A 21,745-nucleotide genomic window follows, 5' to 3' on the forward strand; every position below is an offset into this window, starting at 1 on the left:
TATCTCACATCATGCATGCTCTGTAAGAAAAAGGGTAGAAAAATATTCCCTTGCATTGGACAGTTCATGTAAGAAATTTAAAACCCTGCAAAAACAAATTGAGTCATAAAGATACATCTTGGGTGAATTCATAGACCTTTTTTTTTAATTTGGTATTTCAAATTATATTTTGGAAACTTGAGGTTACAATGTTACTTAAGCTTGTATACAAGAGAAAAAGGGTTGGGAATTTGATAATTTAACTTACTGTGATGGTCATTATCTTATAAATATATGCAATGAAATGTTATTTGAAATTTTGTCTGATGTACATACTGGACAGGATAAACTTTACTCATTCCAAGGACTTCTTTAATTGAAACAAAAAATGATATATATTCTGCACATTTTTTTTATAAGACTTAATATGGGAAAACAATAGTGTTTTTCTATTTATTTCAAATTGACCAAAATACAGAGTTTAATTATACCAGTGGTGGATCTAGAACTTTTCATATGGGGGACTGATTGACTGACCTAAGGTGGGCCCTGCTCCACAGTCATGCTTCATTGATTTCCTATATAATCAACAAAATTTTTCCAACGAAAGGTTGGGTCAATGCCCCCAAGGGACCCCATGGATCCGCCTATGGTTACCACCCTTTTTGATAACACCAATTTTCATGGAGGGTATTTTCAGACATAAACCAAATGGTACTTTTGTCTGCTGGACATATTGGACATGGTCAGTAAATAAGTGATTAAATCAGAAAAAATAAACCCATCTCTTACAAACATTTCAAAAATTTACAAGCATGGTCATTAAGCTATATAAGATAAACAAAATATGAAATATTTAACATCCAGGAGCTGTCTAAATATTTTGATAATTTGAACTTTTGAGTGGCCTATTAGGGGGTGGGTTACCTAATGTAATTAATCTTTTGAATGAAAAGTTCCATGTTGTGTGATGAGATCAGAGAGATGTCAGACTACAGTTACATCAGCCTGTAAAGGTTACAATCAATTCAAAGACTATTTGACATTTACCATAGCATCAACCATTGGCTTTATAGACAGGAAACTCAATACAAACCTAATCCACAGTCATATTACAAGCCTTAATATGCTATAGAAATTAAGTGTCTGTAAAAACATTGCAGTATAACAGTGCATTATATTTAAATTAAACTATAATAGCATGTAAATCTTAAACAATATTCTGGTGCAATGTTATAACGGTTTGCCTCTGTCTGAAATGTTTGGTCTGCAGGTCGGGACCATTGTTATCTCTGTTTCTAATTAGATACAATATTTTCCTTTAAACTGCCAATCTTATTTCAGTGCAGACAACCTAAACCTGCAAAAGTAATTGCCCATTATACAGAAGTGTACTGCATGTACTTCCAAAAGCCTAATTTAAGTTCAATTTAAAAATAGAGACTTGTAGTTACCTTGACTTAGTTCGGTAGATTAATTAACCAGAGTGGTAATAGACTAGAAATATTTATCATAATGATGGTAATTTTTATAAACAGTCGGCCTGGGTGGTTGTCTGATATAGTGTTATAAAGAAGCTGCAGTATTTCACCACTTCACCCTCAAATTGATGTTTATAAAAATTATTAAGTCTATCTCAACAAATATTAGTACAGTAAAATAAGGATGGTAATATTCTGATAATGACCTGGCACAGAATGACAGCTGATTTATTTTTAAATTTACAAAAAAATAATCGACTAATATGATTGGAATATTAAACATGATTCCTCACTAACTCTCTAAGACGAAAGGAGATATAGGTGTGGCACCGTGTGTGTCAACAAAACAGCAACCCAACAACAAAATATACAAAAGCCATAATTAGGGAAACATCCAGTCTTCAACAGTATATAGGTGTCTATACAAAATGTTGACCTCTAAACCATCCCAGATCTATAAAAGCTGTGAATAATTGAAAAAGACATTAAGTTCTGCTATAAAAATCATCATGTATTCCAAAGAACAAAAAACACATTAGATATGACATAAAACAACCAGCAACAAAGTTCTTCACTTGGTACAGGATCTTTGATAGTAAACTTGGTCCCAGGAGTAAATCTATGGATCATCCAGTGACCATATTACAGATTTCCCTACACTAACTCTATTTTTCTGTAGTTGTAACTCTTTAAAATACAGGAAGACTAGTTACACCTAGGTTTCACTATATCTTAATTACCTTCTCACTTCACTCTTACAACATATGTAGGTTTCTGTCCTAAGGATTGAAACATTGTTTATTTAATCTTGTTGTGTTTTACATTGGAGAGAAGGTATAGAAGTTCATTTTTAATTCTGTTTATATAAGATAGATCAAAGTTCCTAAACACTCAGATCATCTACACTCAAACATATGGTTCCCTTACTTACATTTGCTTTTTTTGGATTTACCAAAATTCTTGTTTGTAGAAAACTAGTACAGTACAATGACCTATAGCTTACATGTAAGTCGTTTTGTCTTTGGGGGATAATAGTTGTCTCATTGGCAATCATATCACATCTTTTTATGTTCAAAGTCTTAATACTAGGAGCTTAGACTTCATTTGAATTTTTTTTCCCCAAAGAATTTCAAACAATGAAAATTTGTCTTTACAATGATTATGAATGACTAGGTGTTGTTATAGGTATTTAACTCCATAATCAGCACTATTGGCTATACCATGTGGGGGGGGGTAAACTTTTATTGGCAGAGGAAGTCAAAGTACCCAGAGAGAACCAAAGACCTTTGGAAGGAAAACTCTGAATTCTTGAGACAATTAAGATTGAAGTCGAATGTGATCACCATCCCTGTGACAGGATTTGAACTCACAACCTCAGAGTCTTGAGTCCAGTGATACAGTATTTAAGACTGCTCAGACAGCCAAGGACCCAACACAAATTATTATTAGCTTAAAAACTGTGGACCACACAAAAATAGCTATCTCCAAACACACAAGGAAAGTCATTTTCAAAATGTTCAGGTACAGTTCAGTTTTAATAGAAAACACAAACTTGCAAGAAATATTACTAATTGATGAACAGTTTTTAACTGAACTTTTCTAATGTGCTAAGGGACATTAAAAAATAATTTAACTTTATACAAGTATTATTTTTAACTTTTTTCACATATTAAAACGTTAAACCACTCATGATGGAAATAGAAATTTCTTTTGAAAATAATCATTAAAAATTACTTCAATAAAAATTAAAGGATTCTTAAACAATCATTCATCTCTCATTACAATAAATCATCCAGATTATTTCAAAGAAATTAAATAAAAACCTTTGAAAAGTAGAAAAGTCATAATGATTTTGTCTAGACTCATGAAAGAAACAGGTGTTAACATCTTGTCTATGTTAAGCTTACTATAACTTGGTGTTGAGCCAATCTAGTAACTCAGCAAGGGTTAATCATGGTAGAAGGTCTTACAAACATTTACATCTTATCCAAAACAAATATCAAAGAAAAATCACACATATTCACCACCACACAAACTCTTCAAGAACAACTCTTAAAACTCTCATACCAAAACATATTTTACATGTGCATAAATATGTCAATCTTTTTTGGTAAAGTGCATGGGTGTTAATTGGTACATGGTCTTTAAAAACACATTTATGACCTGATTTTCGGGAAAATCAATTACCAATGTTTGAACATGTTGAATGAGAATATTGTATATTCAGTTCATAGACATAAGATAATCTGTCCTTAATCTAGTTCCAACTTAGAAACTAAACTATCTACCACAGCTGCCTCTTATAATCTAATTCCTTTTACAAACCAAAACTTGAGTTTAGTCCAGTATTTCATACAAAAAGCATCTTTTCAAAACTGTAAGAACACATCCTATTAAAGGAAAACTGTCCAGTGAAAAACCATCCATCATTCTACTGATAAGAAATGATAAAATTCATTTTTCACTGTAATATATTTAAATACAGAATCTATAACACAGGGTATTTGAAATCTTGAAACTTTGGTGTAGTACTAATATCTACCAACCTGTGAATTATTTTGTCATGGAGCTTTAATGTATGAGCTGTAAACCTATTGTCTTGGATTGTTCATGAACCACGTGCACCCAGCTTAGGTTTAGCCAGGTAAATTTAATTATAAAACCAGGTTTCTCTGGAAAAAGCCTGTACCAAGTCAGGAATATGGCAGTTGTTTTATACTTTTTCCATTGATTAATAGCATTTGGTTTGGTCAATTTTTACGGACTTCACTTTTTTGTTTTTGTCATGCCCCCGTTTGATATTTTGCAGTTTACATGTCAAGTTTTGACTATTTTTTCTTGTTAAGTTTTTTGTGTAGGCTTGATATAATGTCATAATAGGCATCTACCCACATTTATTATTGGGTCTTTATTTTTTTCTCATTGTATGTGCTATCAAGTATCTACCAACCTTTGTCATAGAGTTTCCATTATTATACACTATTTATCTACCAATATCTATCATTGGGTTCAACACATTGTATGTGCTTCTAAGTATCTACCAACCTTTGTCATGGAGTTTTCTGAACAATTTATTGTCTCCCTTTCTTCTGGAGGGTGTATGTTTTAAACACTGTTCCATATCTTTATCAGTGAGATTTGTTGTTCCTATTCGAGCTGCAAATAAACAAAAAGAAAATGTTATATAGATTTATCATGGTTTGTTAAACTCTAATAAATCTGTTGATCACTAATATTTGTCCTTGTATCACATTCAGACTGCCATCATTGCCCCTCCAACCTTTATCACTTATCTAGATGTCTCAACCATCACTGGACCCTCAGAACTACAAATGTGTATATATCACTTGGTCCATGGCCCTTCCAACCCATATCATTCATCTGGTTGGCTCTTTAAAATTCATGAAAGGTCCAAAAATGGTCCCAATTCTATAATTGCAAAATGTTAACACCTTCTGACCTTTGGAAGCCAAGTGATGTTATGTCTTTCTAAAGTTATATGACAAAGGAATTGTGGAAATAATTCATGTATCGGTTATGCCACACTTTTTCTAGTAATAAGTGACTGACCATGTTTATACTTGCCAAACAAAGTCACATTCCAAGATGTTTACAAACCATTATGTTTTGTGTCTCAACAACTTATTAATAAAGAAAATTGTGTGTGATTCATAACTTCTCAATCTGAAGGGTCTAAAAGTAATTTATTAAGTAAATTTCGCGTCCATCTTTTGTTTGTCTTAGGACCTTGGATTGTCATTACAAAGATATATATTATAGATTTACATATATCAAAATATATCAAATATTTCAATCATGTTTAGTTTCTATAAACATAACTTAATGTAGATTTAAATCTTATTTTATTTTATATTGCGGTAATCTTTGGTAAAACATGAAGAAATTCAAGCTTTCATAGATAATTCTTGAAGCATTTTATATTTTTGTCTATGTTATAAATTATTATAAAGATTTTTTTGAATAAGAGTAATTATACTAAATTAATTTGTATGTGCACTTGAAATACTAAAGAGCAAAAGAACACGGGTTTTATTGGTTGTCTCAAAGTGACAAAGAGGTCTGTGTGACACAACATGGTATAAAACTTTTGACATCTGATGATATTCATTTAGAGGAGAAAAAAAAAGTCTATCAAATAATTGACAACTTCATACCAATGCCCAATTCTTATAAAAGACATTTTAAAAGTTTTGAAAATTAGGCCACCTAATATAAGCACTACTTCCAAATATTATTTGTTTTATTATTCTACCCTACACCACCTTGCTTTGTTGCTCTGTAATTCTCGTATCAAGCCTTCGAGACCAGACATTATCTCACAATGTTATCAAGCTTGCTTTCGTCAAGTGTAAAACTATCTTAGGGAAAGGGAAAAGACCAGTAATAGAACCATAGACAGATAATCCGTTTCCTCATATAGATATCGTAAAATATCAGCTGTTCCACACAATGTGAAACCATTTAGCTTGTTCACTGCGCTCACCAAAAAGGATGACATTGTGGCTTTCTGCCGATATTTTACGATATCAATGTGTAGAAAACCCGATAATCTTTCCATGTCTACAATCTTCTAGTGTTTATATGGAGGAACATTGGTCATTTACTATTCCACCAGGACACTTTTAAGTCTCTGTCAGAACTCAAAATTGCTTTTAACTACGCATATATAATATCCCGCCAGTGGATATATGGTATGAATCTTATTTTATAAGAATTAAAAACTTTCAAGGACAATTCTTCATATGATTTCTGATTTTCAAATGCAAAAAAGAAAGCATTTTTATCTTTATGACAGAAGTTGAAATATCCACAAAGAGGTGTCTTTGAGTGCAATTATATAACATAAAATAATTATCAACTTTCTGATTCATAAAAATTGGCACATCTGACATTAATATAAGTCAATAGTCTATTAATCTGATCAGACCAAGTCTTTACCCATTCATCACTTCAAACATATTTACAAAACAGTCAAATCTCACTCATTCATATGCAGTTTTCAACACAAATGCAAAGTAATTCTACTAATTAATTCTTTTAACTTTTCCTTTCAAAGACTTGCTGTATTTCTTCTGATTATTCATTCATATTACTTATCATATTTTTTTAACTGAAATCTTAAATAACCAGTTTTGATAAACTCCTAAGATTGTCTTTTATTTTAGAATCATATAAAAACTAGAGATCTGCATAACATCTTTTCAACAATGTTTTTCTTATGTACCAAATTGATGTATGTTTGACCTACTGATCATTGACCTACTGATCATTTTAATTAGGACTGGAAAATGTTGATACTCTATGAATGAAAACTCTGTAATATTACTGACACAAATAAAGAAGATTTCACAATGTTACAGTAAAAATGTAGGTAAGTTTTACACTCAAACAAGTACATGTAATTCTGGCTTACATTGGTCTTTGTTATCTTTCTCACTCTCCTTTAAAATTCCTAATGCCTCCTTGATTTGACTTTGTCTTTTGATTCTTTGACTTTCCATATGCTTGATTCAGAAACCTTCCCACTCTTGTGTTTTAATTGACTTTTCTACTGATTTGATTAATAGACCTTAGTTTCTACCTGTTTTGATTCATTGACCTTCCAACTGTTTTGATTCATTGACCTTCCAACTGATTTGATTCATTGACCTTCCAACTGATTTGATTCATTGACCTTCCAACTGTTTTGATTCATTGACCTTCACACTGATTTGATTCATTGACCTTCCAACTGTTTTGATTCATTGACCTTCACAATAATTTGATTCATTGACCTTCACAATGATTTGATTCATTGACCTTCACACTGATTCAATTTATTGATTTCCAACTGATTTGATTCATTAACCCTTACACTGATTTGATTCATTGACCTTCACACTGATTTGATTCATTGACCTTCACACTGTTTCGATTTATTGATTTCCAACTGATTTGATTCATTGACCATCACACTGTTTCGATTTATTGATTTCCAACTGATTTGATTCATTGACCATCACACTGATTCAATTTATTGATTTCCAACTGATTTGATTCATTGACCATCACACTGTTTCGATTTATTGATTTCCAACTGATTTGATTCATTGACCATCACACTGATTCGATTTATTGATTTCCAACTGATTTGATTCATTGACCATCACATTGATTTGATTCATTGACCTTCACAATGATTCGATTCACTGACCTTCACACTGATTCGATTTATTGATTTCCAACTGATTTGATTCATTGACCATCACACTGTTTCGATTTATTGATTTCCAACTGATTTGATTCATTGACCATCACACTGATTCGATTTATTGATTTCCAACTGATTTGATTCATTGACCATCACACTGTTTCGATTTATTGATTTCCAACTGATTTGATTCATTGACCATCACACTGTTTCGATTTATTGATTTCCAACTGATTTGATTCATTGACCTTCACACTGTTTCGATTTATTGATTTCCAACTGATTTGATTCATTGACCATCACATTGATTTGATTCATTGACCTTCACACTGATTTGATTCATTGACCTTCACACTGATTCGATTTATTGATTTTCCAACTGATTTGATTCATTGACCATCACATTGATTTGATTCATCAACCTTCTAACTGATTAATTCATTGATCTTCAAACTATTTTGTTTCTGTGAAATTCCACCAGTTTAGATTGCTTTTGATATGATTAATTGTCTGTTTTTGATACTGTGACTTTCTAACTGTTTGGAATGACCATTCCACTGATCTGGTCAGCATTAACCTTCCATCTGTTTTGATTTAGTGACCTTCCATCTGTTTTGATTCATTGACATTCCACCTGTTTTGATTCATTGACCTTCCCACTGATTGGATTCATTGACCTTCCACATGTTTTGATTCATTGGTCTTCCCATTGATTTGATTTATAATGACCTTCCATCTGTTTTGATTCATTGGTCTTCCCATTGATTTGATTTATAATGACCTTCCACATGTTTTGATTCATTGGTCTTCCCATTGATTTGATTTATAATGACCTTCCATCTGTTTTGATTCATTGACCTTCCACCTGCTTTGATTCATTAACTTTTCTATTATTTTGATTCATTGACCTTCCCACTGATTGGATTTATAATGACCTTCCACATGTTTTGATTCATTGGTCTTCCCATTGATTTGATTTATAATGACCTTCCATCTGTTTTGATTCATTGACCTTCCACCTGCTTTGATTCATTGACCTTCCACATGTTTTGATGCATTGGTCTTCCCATTGATTTGATTTATAATGACCTTCCATCTGTTTTGATTCATTGACCTTCCACCTGTTTTGATTCATTGACCTTCCCACTGATTGGATTCATTGACCTTCCACATGTTTTGATGCATTGGTCTTCCCATTGATTTGATTTATAATGACCTTCCATCTGTTTTGATTCATTGACCTTTCACCTGCTTTGATTCATTGACCTTCCCACTGATTGGATTCATTGACCTTCCACATGTTTTGATGCATTGGTCTTCCCATTGATTTGATTTATAATGACCTTCCATCTGTTTTGATTCATTGACCTTTCACCTGCTTTGATTCATTGACCTTCCCACTGATTGGATTCATTGACCTTCCACATGTTTTGATTCATTGGTCTTCCCATTGATTTGATTTATAATGACCTTCCATCTGTTTTGATTCATTGACCTTCCACCTGCTTTGATTCATTGACCTTCAACATGTTTTGATGCATTGGTCTTCCCATTGATTTGATTTGTAATGACCTTCCATCTGTTTTGATTCATTGACCTTCCACCTGTTTTGATTCATTGACCTTCCCACTGATTGGATTCTTTGACCTTCCACATGTTTCGATTCATTGGTCTTCCCATTGATTTGATTTATAATGACCTTCCATCTGTTTTGATTCATTGACCTTCCACCTGCTTTGATTCATTAACTTTTCTATTATTTTGATTCATTGATGACCTTCCCACTGATTGGATTCATTGACCTAATGCTAACATTATTCCAGGACCTGGATTTCTAGAAAGGAACCGACTTTTCATTTTTGCATTACAATAGTTGATTGCAAGGTCCTACCATTCTATACACTAATGCTTTATACACGACCATTGATTTTTTTTATGGAGGACCTTTCAATTAAAATTTCAAATAGTCATGGACCTTAATTAATAGTTAAAGCTAATTTGAACCACTGTGTTCACTTTAGAGCCTCAATTATTACTTGTAGTATATGCTAACATTATTCACTGTAGAAGAATGTGCTAAGTAAAAGTAAACAATAATTAAATTGTGACCAATATTCAATATTGGAAAAAGACATTGTACCCCTGATAATCAAAGCAACCAACAACGTAAGACTTTAACTATCTCTGGTATGTTTAATTCGGTCTAAAAGGATTAAAATAGCTTTTAATACCACTGTTTATTTTCGATGATAAATGCTTATAAACTTCAAAGCGCAGAACGAACGACATTAGAATTTTTGCAATCATGCCAAAAATGTATTAAAATATGAGAGGACACATCACCATACCTAAGAAAATATGCTTGTCTAGTAAGTTATGATTGATGAAAGAAAATATTTGCAACAATGTACATATATGGGTCAAAAATACTTATCAAGTCAGGGTAGATTTAACTTCACAAAGGCATGCGTTACAATTTCATTTCAGATTTGATTTTATCACAATGAAATGAAAAAACATTAAATAATTGAAATCTTACAAGGATTTTTAAATCAGCAGTGTCGGAATTAGACAGGGTCATAAGTCTCCTAAAGTACAGGCCAACTTCAGACAGCCTAAACAGTCTTTGATCTATTCTGATTACATGACAATAACCTCTGTCAGTCTTTTAACCTTAAATCTTCCATCTAATGCAATTCTCTCACTTTTATAACTTTTACATCAGTGCATCGTCTCATATACTTGTCTTAAAACTGGGGCAATGACATTTCTTTCTCTTTTTATGGACAAATATATATTTTACTCAATGCCTTAACTTCTCTTGCACTCTATTTTTAAGAGAAACTTGTAACTTCCAATCTATTGCCTCATTTAACTGACAGGATAGGAACTTCACATGAAATTTATGCTTTAAGCACTCTGAAATGTCATGGAATCAAGTATGCCCCTATTGGTCTTGGAATGACACAAGTATACCCCTATTTGTCTTGGAATGTCACAAGTATGCCCCCATTTGTCTAGGAATGTCTCAAGTATGCCCCCATTTGTCTAGGAATGTCTCAAGTATGCCCCCATTTGTCTTGGAATGACACAAGTATAATGCCCCTATCAAATGAGTCTTGGAATGACACAAGTGTGTCCCTATTTGTCTTGGAAATGACACAAGTATGAACCTATTTATGTCTTGCAATGACACAAGTATATCCCTGTTTGTCTTGGAAGACAGTATATTATACACTATTCAAGTATTACCCTACTTGTCTTGGAGTTCAGGAGCAATAACTTCAATAGTAAATGTATTCAGCTTAAGAGCATTTAACAGCAATTTCTCAAAATTCTTCAGTACAAATGTACTCAAAAATGTATTCTGCTTTGACTCTGAAATCCAGGTTATTGACCTTTTACATACGTATGAGGTAGTAAAATCATAGAAATTCAAAGACACATAGGACAGTAAGACCTGCAAACAAAAACCCTTAGAGATCAAAAGTGCCTTTTTTTTAACAATGTGTAATTTGTTTTCAGTCTAGTGAAGATTTGAATAAATTATCATGGTCATTAACAGTAAGTGTTCTGACAATTTCTAAATAGATTTTTTTGCCTGGCAATTTATAGGCCTTGATGAATTGTTTGGTAGCTGTCTCATGATAATGATTGTTTGATCAATGTTTGCATTATGTGCATCAATGCAATTTGACTTTATATCTAGGCCAGGTCATATTACTATATTTTGACGTGAAAGGGCGCTGATTTATAAGTCATACAAAATGTTATGTAAATGTAATTGCATTGATTCAAGGTGATAGTGACTGGTTAATTTATCCCAATTGTCGAATTAATAGACGGTTCTCTTGTTTAGAGCAGCTAGACCTTTCAACAATGATTTCAAAATGTGCCTGCATATTTGCCTTGTTGGGGAATACATGAACTGGTTTACTGATTTGAGATTAGAGATATTGTTATAATGGTTTATCTGTTGTAAAGAAGTAAAGGTGATAAGTAATACAACAATCACTCATAATCTTTTAAATGTTTGTATGTCCCTAGATGAATATTTATATATCAAACCATATATATCTGATCATATCTCCTCTTTACCTGTGTTAATAAACAAATACCTAATGTTCAGGTACACTTTTAAGTGCTAACATCAAACAAAAAAAGTGGAGATAATCAGAAAATAAAGCTGATTGATAATATCAATATTTATATCACACACTCCTTTATGGGTATACCTAATTTTTAACTTCCTCTTTTTGTTAGTAAGTATTCTGATAGACAGCTACAGGATTCTCAATTATGTAACTTAAACTTAATGCTGGAATACCATCTCAGTAAGGTACAAACAATCTTATGTATAAAAAGAGCTCAAGACATGTTTGATGACTTAGTGAACTATCATTATTCCTGGAATCATGAAAATTCCAATATCTAACTTAGGAATCACCAGTTTTGAACTTGAACTGTATTTTTTAAAACACTTGTTTAATTATCTAGAATTGATTACACATGCTACCTAACCTTGTTAATAATCTGGTGGCTTTATAAACTCCTGCATTCTCTTCTTTAATATACTTAAAATCAATAGAAACATGAAGAGATCTGGTACGATTACATCATGGTTACAGTAATCAGTAGTAGCATTAATGAGTTAATCAAGCACCTGCTATTAATACTAACTAATATGTTGTCAGTCCTGTCTCTCATCTACAGGTCAACACTTTAACATTACATGTGTTCTACATTTTTTGTCTATAAGAATACCTTTCATTTAATGATAACTTGCTGTAAGAGGTTTGTAACAGCTAACATACAAACATCAAAGTGGAGCCAGCTCACATCTCCTAAATAATGCATACCATTTACTTCACATCTATAAAACACTCATTTGCATTTTTTACAATTAAGCAAGCCAGCTGATTAATTTGTGAATTTATTTGCATTTCAAATTTTGACAGTTTGGTATACCATACACCAGGGTCCAGATTCAGGCAGTTCAAGGATTTTATGTATAGTAGCGGGCATTGTAAGCCAAATAATACTCTAGACCTCAGAAATAAAGAAGAAAACAATTTGAACCCAATGATCTATTGGAAGGAGTTTTTCCCATTCAAAGTTAAATGAATAAAACGTTATAGATTAACACAGGAAGGTGTAACTGACAAACACATAGATAAAAGACAAGTTATCTTATACAAGTCTACACTTGTAACTTTCCTAGCTCACCATTTGCCCATTAACAGACGGGATAGACCCACTTTCATTCATTAAATGTTCGCCGACAGAGACCTATGTGATTTTGTAAATATTCAAGCCACTAATCAAACAATGGAACATTTCAGACTTATAATCTATAAAAAGGTTTTGTGTTGAAGACAAATGTCATTCTTTTCTTTCAAACATGGCCAGGTCCCATCAACTTCGAGGTAGGTTCAAATCACCTGTTACAGGTAGATATCAAAGAAAATACGGTCACAACGTTAACCTTTCTCAATGGACTAGACGACAACCAATTTAAATGCTTTAAGTCAGATGATTTTTACAACAAAATAAAATTTACATCTTGTATGTGAATGTCTTTACATAAGTATAATGTATACTCTTTACTTTTATTCTTATTTTTTCAGTGATTTATAAAAACCTATTGTGACATTAAACTATAAATAGATTGTATCTGAAGGTTTTAATTTTGAGATAATAAAAGACTTAATGTTGAAATGTTCTACCCAGTAGGTTGTTCTATATCATTGTATTGTTACTTATTATACATACAAGGAGAACATTTTTATATCATACATATTTAAAGGTATTCACAAAATGAAATTCAATATGCATTTTTAAATAGCATGCTCATAGAATCTGTAAGCAATTTTATGAATGAATACATTTTTTAACTTTTCAGAAATGAAAGTTTAGATGTATCTAGATTAAGGCCATCAAACAAGTTGAAGGTAGGTCCAATTACATATGTTTTTTATACCTTAATCTAAAGGACACTTTTATACTTAAAATAAAGATAAAAACTCTAATAAGGCAAGTAGGATTATAATAAAATCCTGCTTCTTAGCAATAACCCTGTCTGTCCCCCGGCAATGATATATGTATTTTTTTTTTACCCTTTATTCCAGTTAATGATTTTTAATAGAGCCATGCAGCAGGAGTGAGTTCTTTCCATGATTACACTTAAAGATAGAATGAGGTTTCTCAAATAAGCTTAGAAGAGCTGTGGTGTAGTGGTAAGCACATCAGACTTCTAACACAAAGGTTCCTGGTTCAATCACCCTCCTGAGTGAATTTAAGGATCTCCATCCACACCATTTGCGAGTATGGTCTTGAGAAACAATGATAGTCCATCAAGGGGACAATAAATGGATAATCTCTACTAAAAGAAAGATATATCTCTTGCACGTAAAAGACACCCTTGTAGTTTTCGAAAAAGAGAAGGCTAATGCAGCTACGTAAATGTCAGCACTCGCATCCTCAAAGTAGAAATTTATTCTGATAACCTTTCTTGCATATTATAAAGGCATTTAGAATTGCCATAAAATTGGGTACCAATAAAAACAAGGGTTTTACAACTTGGCATACTTGTAAGTTATTATAACATGTTGGTCTGACAAGAACATAGCAGGGCAATACCTCATTAGCATGTTATTCTTCATAATACATGTATACATGGAATAATTGTGAAGGAACATAAAGAAACCATTGATTAATCAACCAAAGATTAAGCATAGTAATAATATAGGTCAATCATAAAAATATAAGAACCAAAATCTACTTGTAATAATTGTAAGTTATGCAACGTTCAAAAGTAACTAATTAAATATGAAGCAAGTGTTCTCCCCAGTATTTTAGTGCTGTGATAAGCATACATATAGTTGACTGATTTACCATTTGTATTTGACGTAACATTTCCACAGCCATGCTGGTTATATCAGAATAGATTGACAGGAATAGAAATAAGTAACATATGCATTATATATACCATTGAAAATCAAAATGCATAAATAAGTGAGAAACATTTTCAATGAACAGCCAATGAACTGTGATATATGAGTTAAGTGATTTTCATCCTGTAAAGTGTTCTGTGAGTACTTATAATTCAAGGATGCATCTACATGTATATACCAAAATGTTATGATGTATGTCCTTAGAGTCTGGCTTTAGTACAGATGCCGTCTTATACAAGCACACAAAGTGTACTACAGGTAGTCACTTTATATCATTCTTGATTTTCCAATTCTTTAACACAGCTGAATTTAAAAATTATGTTGGTTTACAAATATGAGGTGCTGCTGCTTTCAATACAATGGCACCTAGGAGCTGCTTTCAGTATATTACACCCTTCCTTCAGAAGGATTGTGGCAACTTCACCGGCACCATGTCCAATGACCTCAGAACATTTGCCAAAGTAGTTTATATTTATGTATACAGAATTTCAAAGGTTCATTTGGGTTTGAAAGCAAATATATTTTTTGTCTGGCAGAAGTGTTGTTTCCAACCATTCATGAGATATTATTTAAGTCAATCACAAACATGGTAACCAAACTGACTGCAAGACACTTCAGAACCAAGAGGTTAACAAAGTCAACTTCTATTAACAATAATACCGACCTCTGGAACTCCTCTTTATATACAAGGCAAATTCCATAATCCAGTGTCAATACTCAGAAGAAAAAGAAACAGAATAATAGTTCAAATAATCAATTCAAACTTTTTCAAGCAACCTTTTGTGAATCCCCTCTAACAAATATCTATTAGAATTTTATCTACCAATTGACAAGTCGGCCATCCTTGTATATGGAAACTTATTGACTTTGTGGTAATAATGGGAGTTATGTCCTTTGAACTTATCAGTCCTACTGGCTCCACTAACAAGTTTGCATTACTTATTTGGACTCTTCAAATCAAAACAATAGACCAAAAGTGACTTCAAATATTTCTCACCTACTTACAAGGGTATACACATCAAATAAATATATAACCTACAATGAATAAACATAGACTAAAAGATAAAACTTAATTCATAGTGTACACAAATCCAAAATATATGGGTGCCGTAAAGGATATAATTTAATGCCACACAAATTTGATAAGCAAAACGAAAGTAGATTTTATGAATTTATTTTTAAACATTTAGAAAGGAGTGTAATATAATATATAACCCTTATTCCAAGAACCCATCGCTTGAATATTCATCTGTTTAAAGCTCTATTTCTATAAGTATAAGATTCATGAGATAAAAAGTCACTGTCATAATGAAGGATCACTCATTCAAACATTTAAGAATAAAAAAGTAGATATTTGATGATGGTTCTGCTTGAGAAATCATCTGGAATTAAACTAATAAAGATAATGTATTAATGTCTTTGAGTGAAACATTTTATCTGGGAAATTCAGCAATGTCTTATATATAGTGGTACAAAAATCACTGAAAAATGAGATTGCAATCAAATGTCCCGTTAGTTTAGGACTTATTCTATCTGTCTTGGGTGAAAAGTTTGGTTTTTTTTTAAATCAGCCCTGCACCTTGCAAATAAGAGACAAAAATTCATGCAAAAATATAACTGCTTGTACAAAAATAAAATCTAATCTTCACTTAAAAAAATTAACAACATTATTCAACTTATCAGCAATGTTTTGAATTTTATTCCTCCTTGATAAAAAAAAAAAAAAAAAAAAACATTTAAATTTCTAAATTCATAATATATATAGTGATATTAGCCTTCCTAAGGCCTAAATTAATATATTGTTTGTTTCCCCAATTCCGACCCTGCCAAGCCAGGTGTGGGTCGGAAGGTAAGGAAATAATTTTTTTTTTCCAAAAAGCTTGAACAACATTGGACGATCCTGCAAGCCTGAAAATCGGAAATAAATTAAATAATATTTGACTTAAATTTGACAATAAAATTTTATGAGTAGCACTGTTTTTGCAGGGTCGGTCGGGATTGGGGAAACAAACAATATTTTATTTTAGGCCTAATTTATGTGAGTTATATATAGTTTAACTTATTAATCAAATGTGGATTATGATAACACTTTAGTCAATATATATCTGTAAACCTTTAATTTTCTATCACCTTTGTCATTCTTAGAGGACGAAAAATTTAAATCTCAAATGACCAGTGGTCAGTTTAGGTTGATCTGCCCGCATGGTGTCACCCTGACAGATTTGACCTTGCTTTGGTCTAGTTTATGTCAGAATTCAGATCTTTACTTAATATTGAGTAAATTTATTTTAAATCAAATTATAACTGAAAATATATTTTTCAACATATAATTATAATTTAAATAACGTTAATTAATAATAAACAAACAAAACATAACTAAAGAGTGAATATATGAATAAGACATTCTTTTATCAAATGTGTACCACATTAACTTAACTAATCAAATATTTGTCTAATATCTGAATGTAGCAATACAATTAACATGGTATAGTGGAATACATCATTTCATGTTAAATTTAACCCTTTATGCTTGATTTAAAACGATCAGAAAATATTTAAACCGGCCCCTTGGCCAAAATTGGGTTTTCAAAACTTGCTTTCTGCAAGAATACAAATATTCTGACTTTTGGCAAACAAGTAGTTTTAAATACAATGAAATATGACTATGTCTATGTTTTTAAAAAGCTAAATCAAACCGACCCTTAGCACTGGAAACCTAATTAGGTTCTATGCCTTAACATTGATCAATAGACATTCAGATTTGTTGCAATGTTTACATATACATGTATATGTTCCAGACCATATGAGTATTTGGACCGTACGCGTACGGTCCGGACCGTATATGTATACTCGTACGGTCCGACCATACGCGTACGGTCGGACTGTATGAGTATACACGTACGGTCCAGTACGAGCTGATCATACATGTTATTTGATCATATGGGTTAAATTGAAACAAGCATTTATCACAATCTTTATTTTTAGTTTTACAAATTGTTATTGATAATTTATTACAATTAGATAGATAAAATGAACAAACGAACAATTGAAATTAAGTATTTGTTTAATTTTATATCTGAATCCTAGTTTGGTACTCTCGCCCAAGGTGACACAATTCAAGTAACGTAATATTTTTTTACATTTTGATGTATGCAGTTCGATCATGCATGTTCCTTTGCATTTGCATTTTTTGGTAAAGATGCTAAATATTCTAAAACAATTGACCTCCGACATTATGTTTACTTCCGATATCTTCAATTTCAGTGATCATTATTCAAGTAATGTATTACTGATAGACATGCTTAATACAAGGGACTAACAGATTTAATTAGCGTGAATTAAAAAAAAGTTAAAATATAAAGTTTTTGTTTCAATTACAATTGAACTTTTTTAGATTAATTTGATAGTTAAGTTATGTTGATCTGCTATATGCATTTGTAACTAATAAACTTGACCAACTTTTTACTATTAGTCAGATTGTACGCATACGGTCCAGACCGTACGCGTACGGTCCAAATACTCATACAGTTTGGAACATATATATATGATGCTGTTTTGAGACCTTTTTTACTTATTTTAGTTCAAACTGAATGATCATGTTACTTTTGCTTTCATATGATTGTCTTTAGACTAATACATGTATGTGTCCAATTTAAAATGCTTTAGTTTTGAAATTGAAATATTTAAAGTGTGTCACCGTAACTATTAGTTTTACATGTATCATCTCATGAATTCATGAAGTCCACTTTTCAACAGGTGACCTAGTCCATCACAGTTTGTACTAATTAAAGACATACATGTAATTCAATCATGATTATATATATACTAGAACACACCCGCGAAATCGCGGGCATTCAGAGCGTAGTTTAAAGTATCAGTATGTAAAGTGTTGTTGGAAGAATTTTGTTAAATACAGAATGACTGGAGAATTTCAGCAAAAGTATCATAAGTCATAGGTTATTGGGGACAGGAAAATGTTTTTTTTTTTTACCCTCCACCTTTATTTCCAAAGTTCCCAATTTTTGGTTTTCTATCAATTTCAATATGAACATACATTTAGTATGTTATGAACATTTATTTAAGTAAGGAGCCTGTAATTCAGTGGTTGTCGTTTGTTTATGTGTTACATATTTGTTTTTCGTTCATTTTTTGTACATAAATAAGGCCGCTTGTTTTCTCGTTTGCATTGTTTTACATTGTCATTTCGGGGCCTTTTGAAGCTGAGTATGCGGTATGGGCTTTGCTCTTTGTTGAAGGCCGTACGGTAACCTATAATTGTTAATTTCTGTGTCATTTTGGTCTCTTGTGGAGAGTTGTTTCAACATGCCAATCATACCACATCTTCTTTTTTTTTGTTATCAATGAATTTTGTAAAAGATTTAATGACTGGAGAATTTCAGAAAAAGTATCAAAAGTTCACATGAATAATTTTAGCGCTTATCTGTATATTATGAACATTCATTACTATATAAATAAAGCGTATTTACTTTCAATTCTAAGTTTACTAATCGATCCATGGTGATCATTGATATAGTATACAGACCCTCTCTATTTAATAAACTCTGTGACTGCCGTGGATAGTAAACTTGAAAATGATAGCAGATAAAATTCTGAAAATACACTTTATTCGTAGTATATGTACAAAGTATACAGAAAAACGCAAACCGGAAGTCTAATCTGACTTAAAATTTCGTACAATGACGGGACAATATCCGGATGCCTTTTTTCTCGTTTTTCTCCTAAAATAACTCAATCTGAATAATCATATGAATGGATGACAAATGCGACTATGCACTGTACCTATAGGACACAGAGGCGTGTTGATTAATTTATTGTGGAAAGAAGAGAAGCGACACCAAAAATGAGGTCTTCTCGTTTAATAGTATAGATATATATAAGGTCTAATTATCTGTGGTACCTATCCTTGAATTAACCACAAAATGATAACTAAACATGTCTTATATGACCATTGTAATGTCAAACTATAGGCATCAAAATAAAAATAGATTGAAGCCTCTGCATGATAGTAGGAATATTGCTGTAAACTATGTGATCAAATGCTTAAAACAGTTTACATCTAAATACAATATATCAAAATTCAATTTTGTTCAAAAAATAACTATGAAATAACATAAAAGTATCCACTTAATGCCCACAAGGAGATGCCAGATATGATAGTAAGAAGGAGATGCCAGATATGATAGTAAGAAGGCAAAACTCCAATGAGAATAATATACCAAGATATCTAGAGGTTGATTATACAGATTAGTACCTCTGATTGGCTGACTACAGGTGACTGAGCAAACACTGTTTTACCTTAACTATACAGTGGATACACTTTTTTATTGCTATAAATTCTGGTTGACTGAGGAAATTTTTATTTTTGTTAATACTTAATTTTGTGGATGACCTTTGTCTATATAATCCATGAACATTATTAACACACTAATGATAATGAATCCCTAGTAAAAGCAACCATAACATGCCACACTCCTGTACTATACAAATATGTCCAACAATCCGTTAATAAAGACCTAAAAGGTTATGAGGAAAATGTATCATACCTAATACATTAGAGTATAACACCATTTTTATTCTTTTTATCACCAAATGTAAAAAGATATTTCATTTGTTAACAAAACATATAAAGCCAGTCTTGGTATGGGGTTTATAATTTTTTATGATGCACATTTCCTTAAAAGCAGTTGTAAATCATTTTTCATTCAATATCTTTAAGTTATATACGTTAAGCCAATTATAAGGACTTTGTTACTTTATGTCAGAAGAAACATAACTTTACGCTGTTTAAAATGAGTCGTTTCATCAGCACTTGAAAACCTCACATCAACTAAAAAAGTTTATTTAAATCTAATGACACAGACATTCATAAGTCACCACTATATTCCTTTCAACTATATTGGCTACCTCCAACTTATAGTTCGCATAATTCAAGTCAGAAAATAAAAATTTCTTCTATTTTCATAGCAATTAACCAAATTATGGTAAATAAAACTTACATGTTAAAATGAGATATACTTATGAGTCCATAATGTTCTGGAAAAAAAAACTTTGTTTTTGTACAAATTTTCAAAATTGCCTCACTTACTTATTTGAAACATTTCAACAATCAAATAGTGAATATCTATAACAAGAGCCAACAGATGCTCCATGAGCTGTTCATTTGTAGAGAAAATAAAAGAACATTCCATTTATGTATGGTCAGTCTTGTATTATATCATTTACAATTTGATGAAAACTAACTTTTTCAAACATTACTGTTTTAGTAACAATAACCTCATTCTTGGATTAAAACAGACCCCAAGATCAAAAGGAGTCTCATGCTAGGACTTTCATCTCAGATTTCATCTCATTGAGACAGGTAAACACATTACATCCAAAGCCGTTTCTCCAAAAAATCTATATCAGTAGCAATGACCTTGACCTTAATCAAAACAATATGTTTTCTCCCTTTCCATTGAATTCCAACTGAATACTTTTCATTCTAATCCAGCAAAGCAAACCATCTGGAAATCATTTTTCCATACATTCTATTTATAGTAATTGTGACCTTAAACTTTGACCTTTGGCTATACTCTAAGGCATTTCTACTTTCCCTGACCTTAACCATAGACCTTAAGTGACCTCAGAATTAAAATAGTGGTCTTCCTGTCATTATATGACCATAAATCAAAGCAAGTTGCAATCTGATGTTAAGTATTTGAATTATTATCTGGAATGAGAAAACAGGTTAACAACTTAGCACTCCCCCTACTTTGTTCTTAGTATGGGATATAAAATACCTAGAATCAGCTAAAAATATGTGTACATTACATTACTGAATGTCAGTGCATTAATCAACAATTACTGGTGTACAGTTGTGATACCCCTATCTGTATTGGTTAACCATGCATATATGCAGCTATTAATGAGAAGTTAAGAAACCAAATGTATTTCATGATTCCTTTTCCCTTTAAGTCTTTATATATATATATATATATATATAGCAGACAAAAACATAGTACTTTTTCAGTTACACATTTTATTCAAAACCAATGGTTTATAGAGTTTCCATAGATGGTATTACATCTATGGTGTTTCGAAATGCCAAGAACTTCATGAGA

The 21,745-nt window shown here is 31.7% G+C and overlaps 1 protein-coding gene across 9 annotated transcripts in view; it reads right to left on the reverse strand.

Annotated features, from left to right (window-relative positions):
• Positions 1-21,745, reverse strand: part of LOC143084952 (calcium uptake protein 3, mitochondrial-like) — an 82,786-nt gene that overhangs the window by 50,350 nt on the left and 10,691 nt on the right. For all 9 annotated transcript variants that reach the window (XM_076261049.1, XM_076261045.1, XM_076261046.1 and 6 more), the window contains exon 3: positions 4,506-4,616. In XM_076261049.1, the coding sequence (XP_076117164.1) occupies positions 4,506-4,616 (111 nt within the window). The remainder of the gene's footprint in view (positions 1-4,505; positions 4,617-21,745) is intronic.

This window comes from Mytilus galloprovincialis, chromosome 8 (assembly GCF_965363235.1).
Source record: "Mytilus galloprovincialis chromosome 8, xbMytGall1.hap1.1, whole genome shotgun sequence".
NCBI classification, from domain to species: Eukaryota; Metazoa; Mollusca; class Bivalvia; order Mytilida; family Mytilidae; genus Mytilus; species Mytilus galloprovincialis.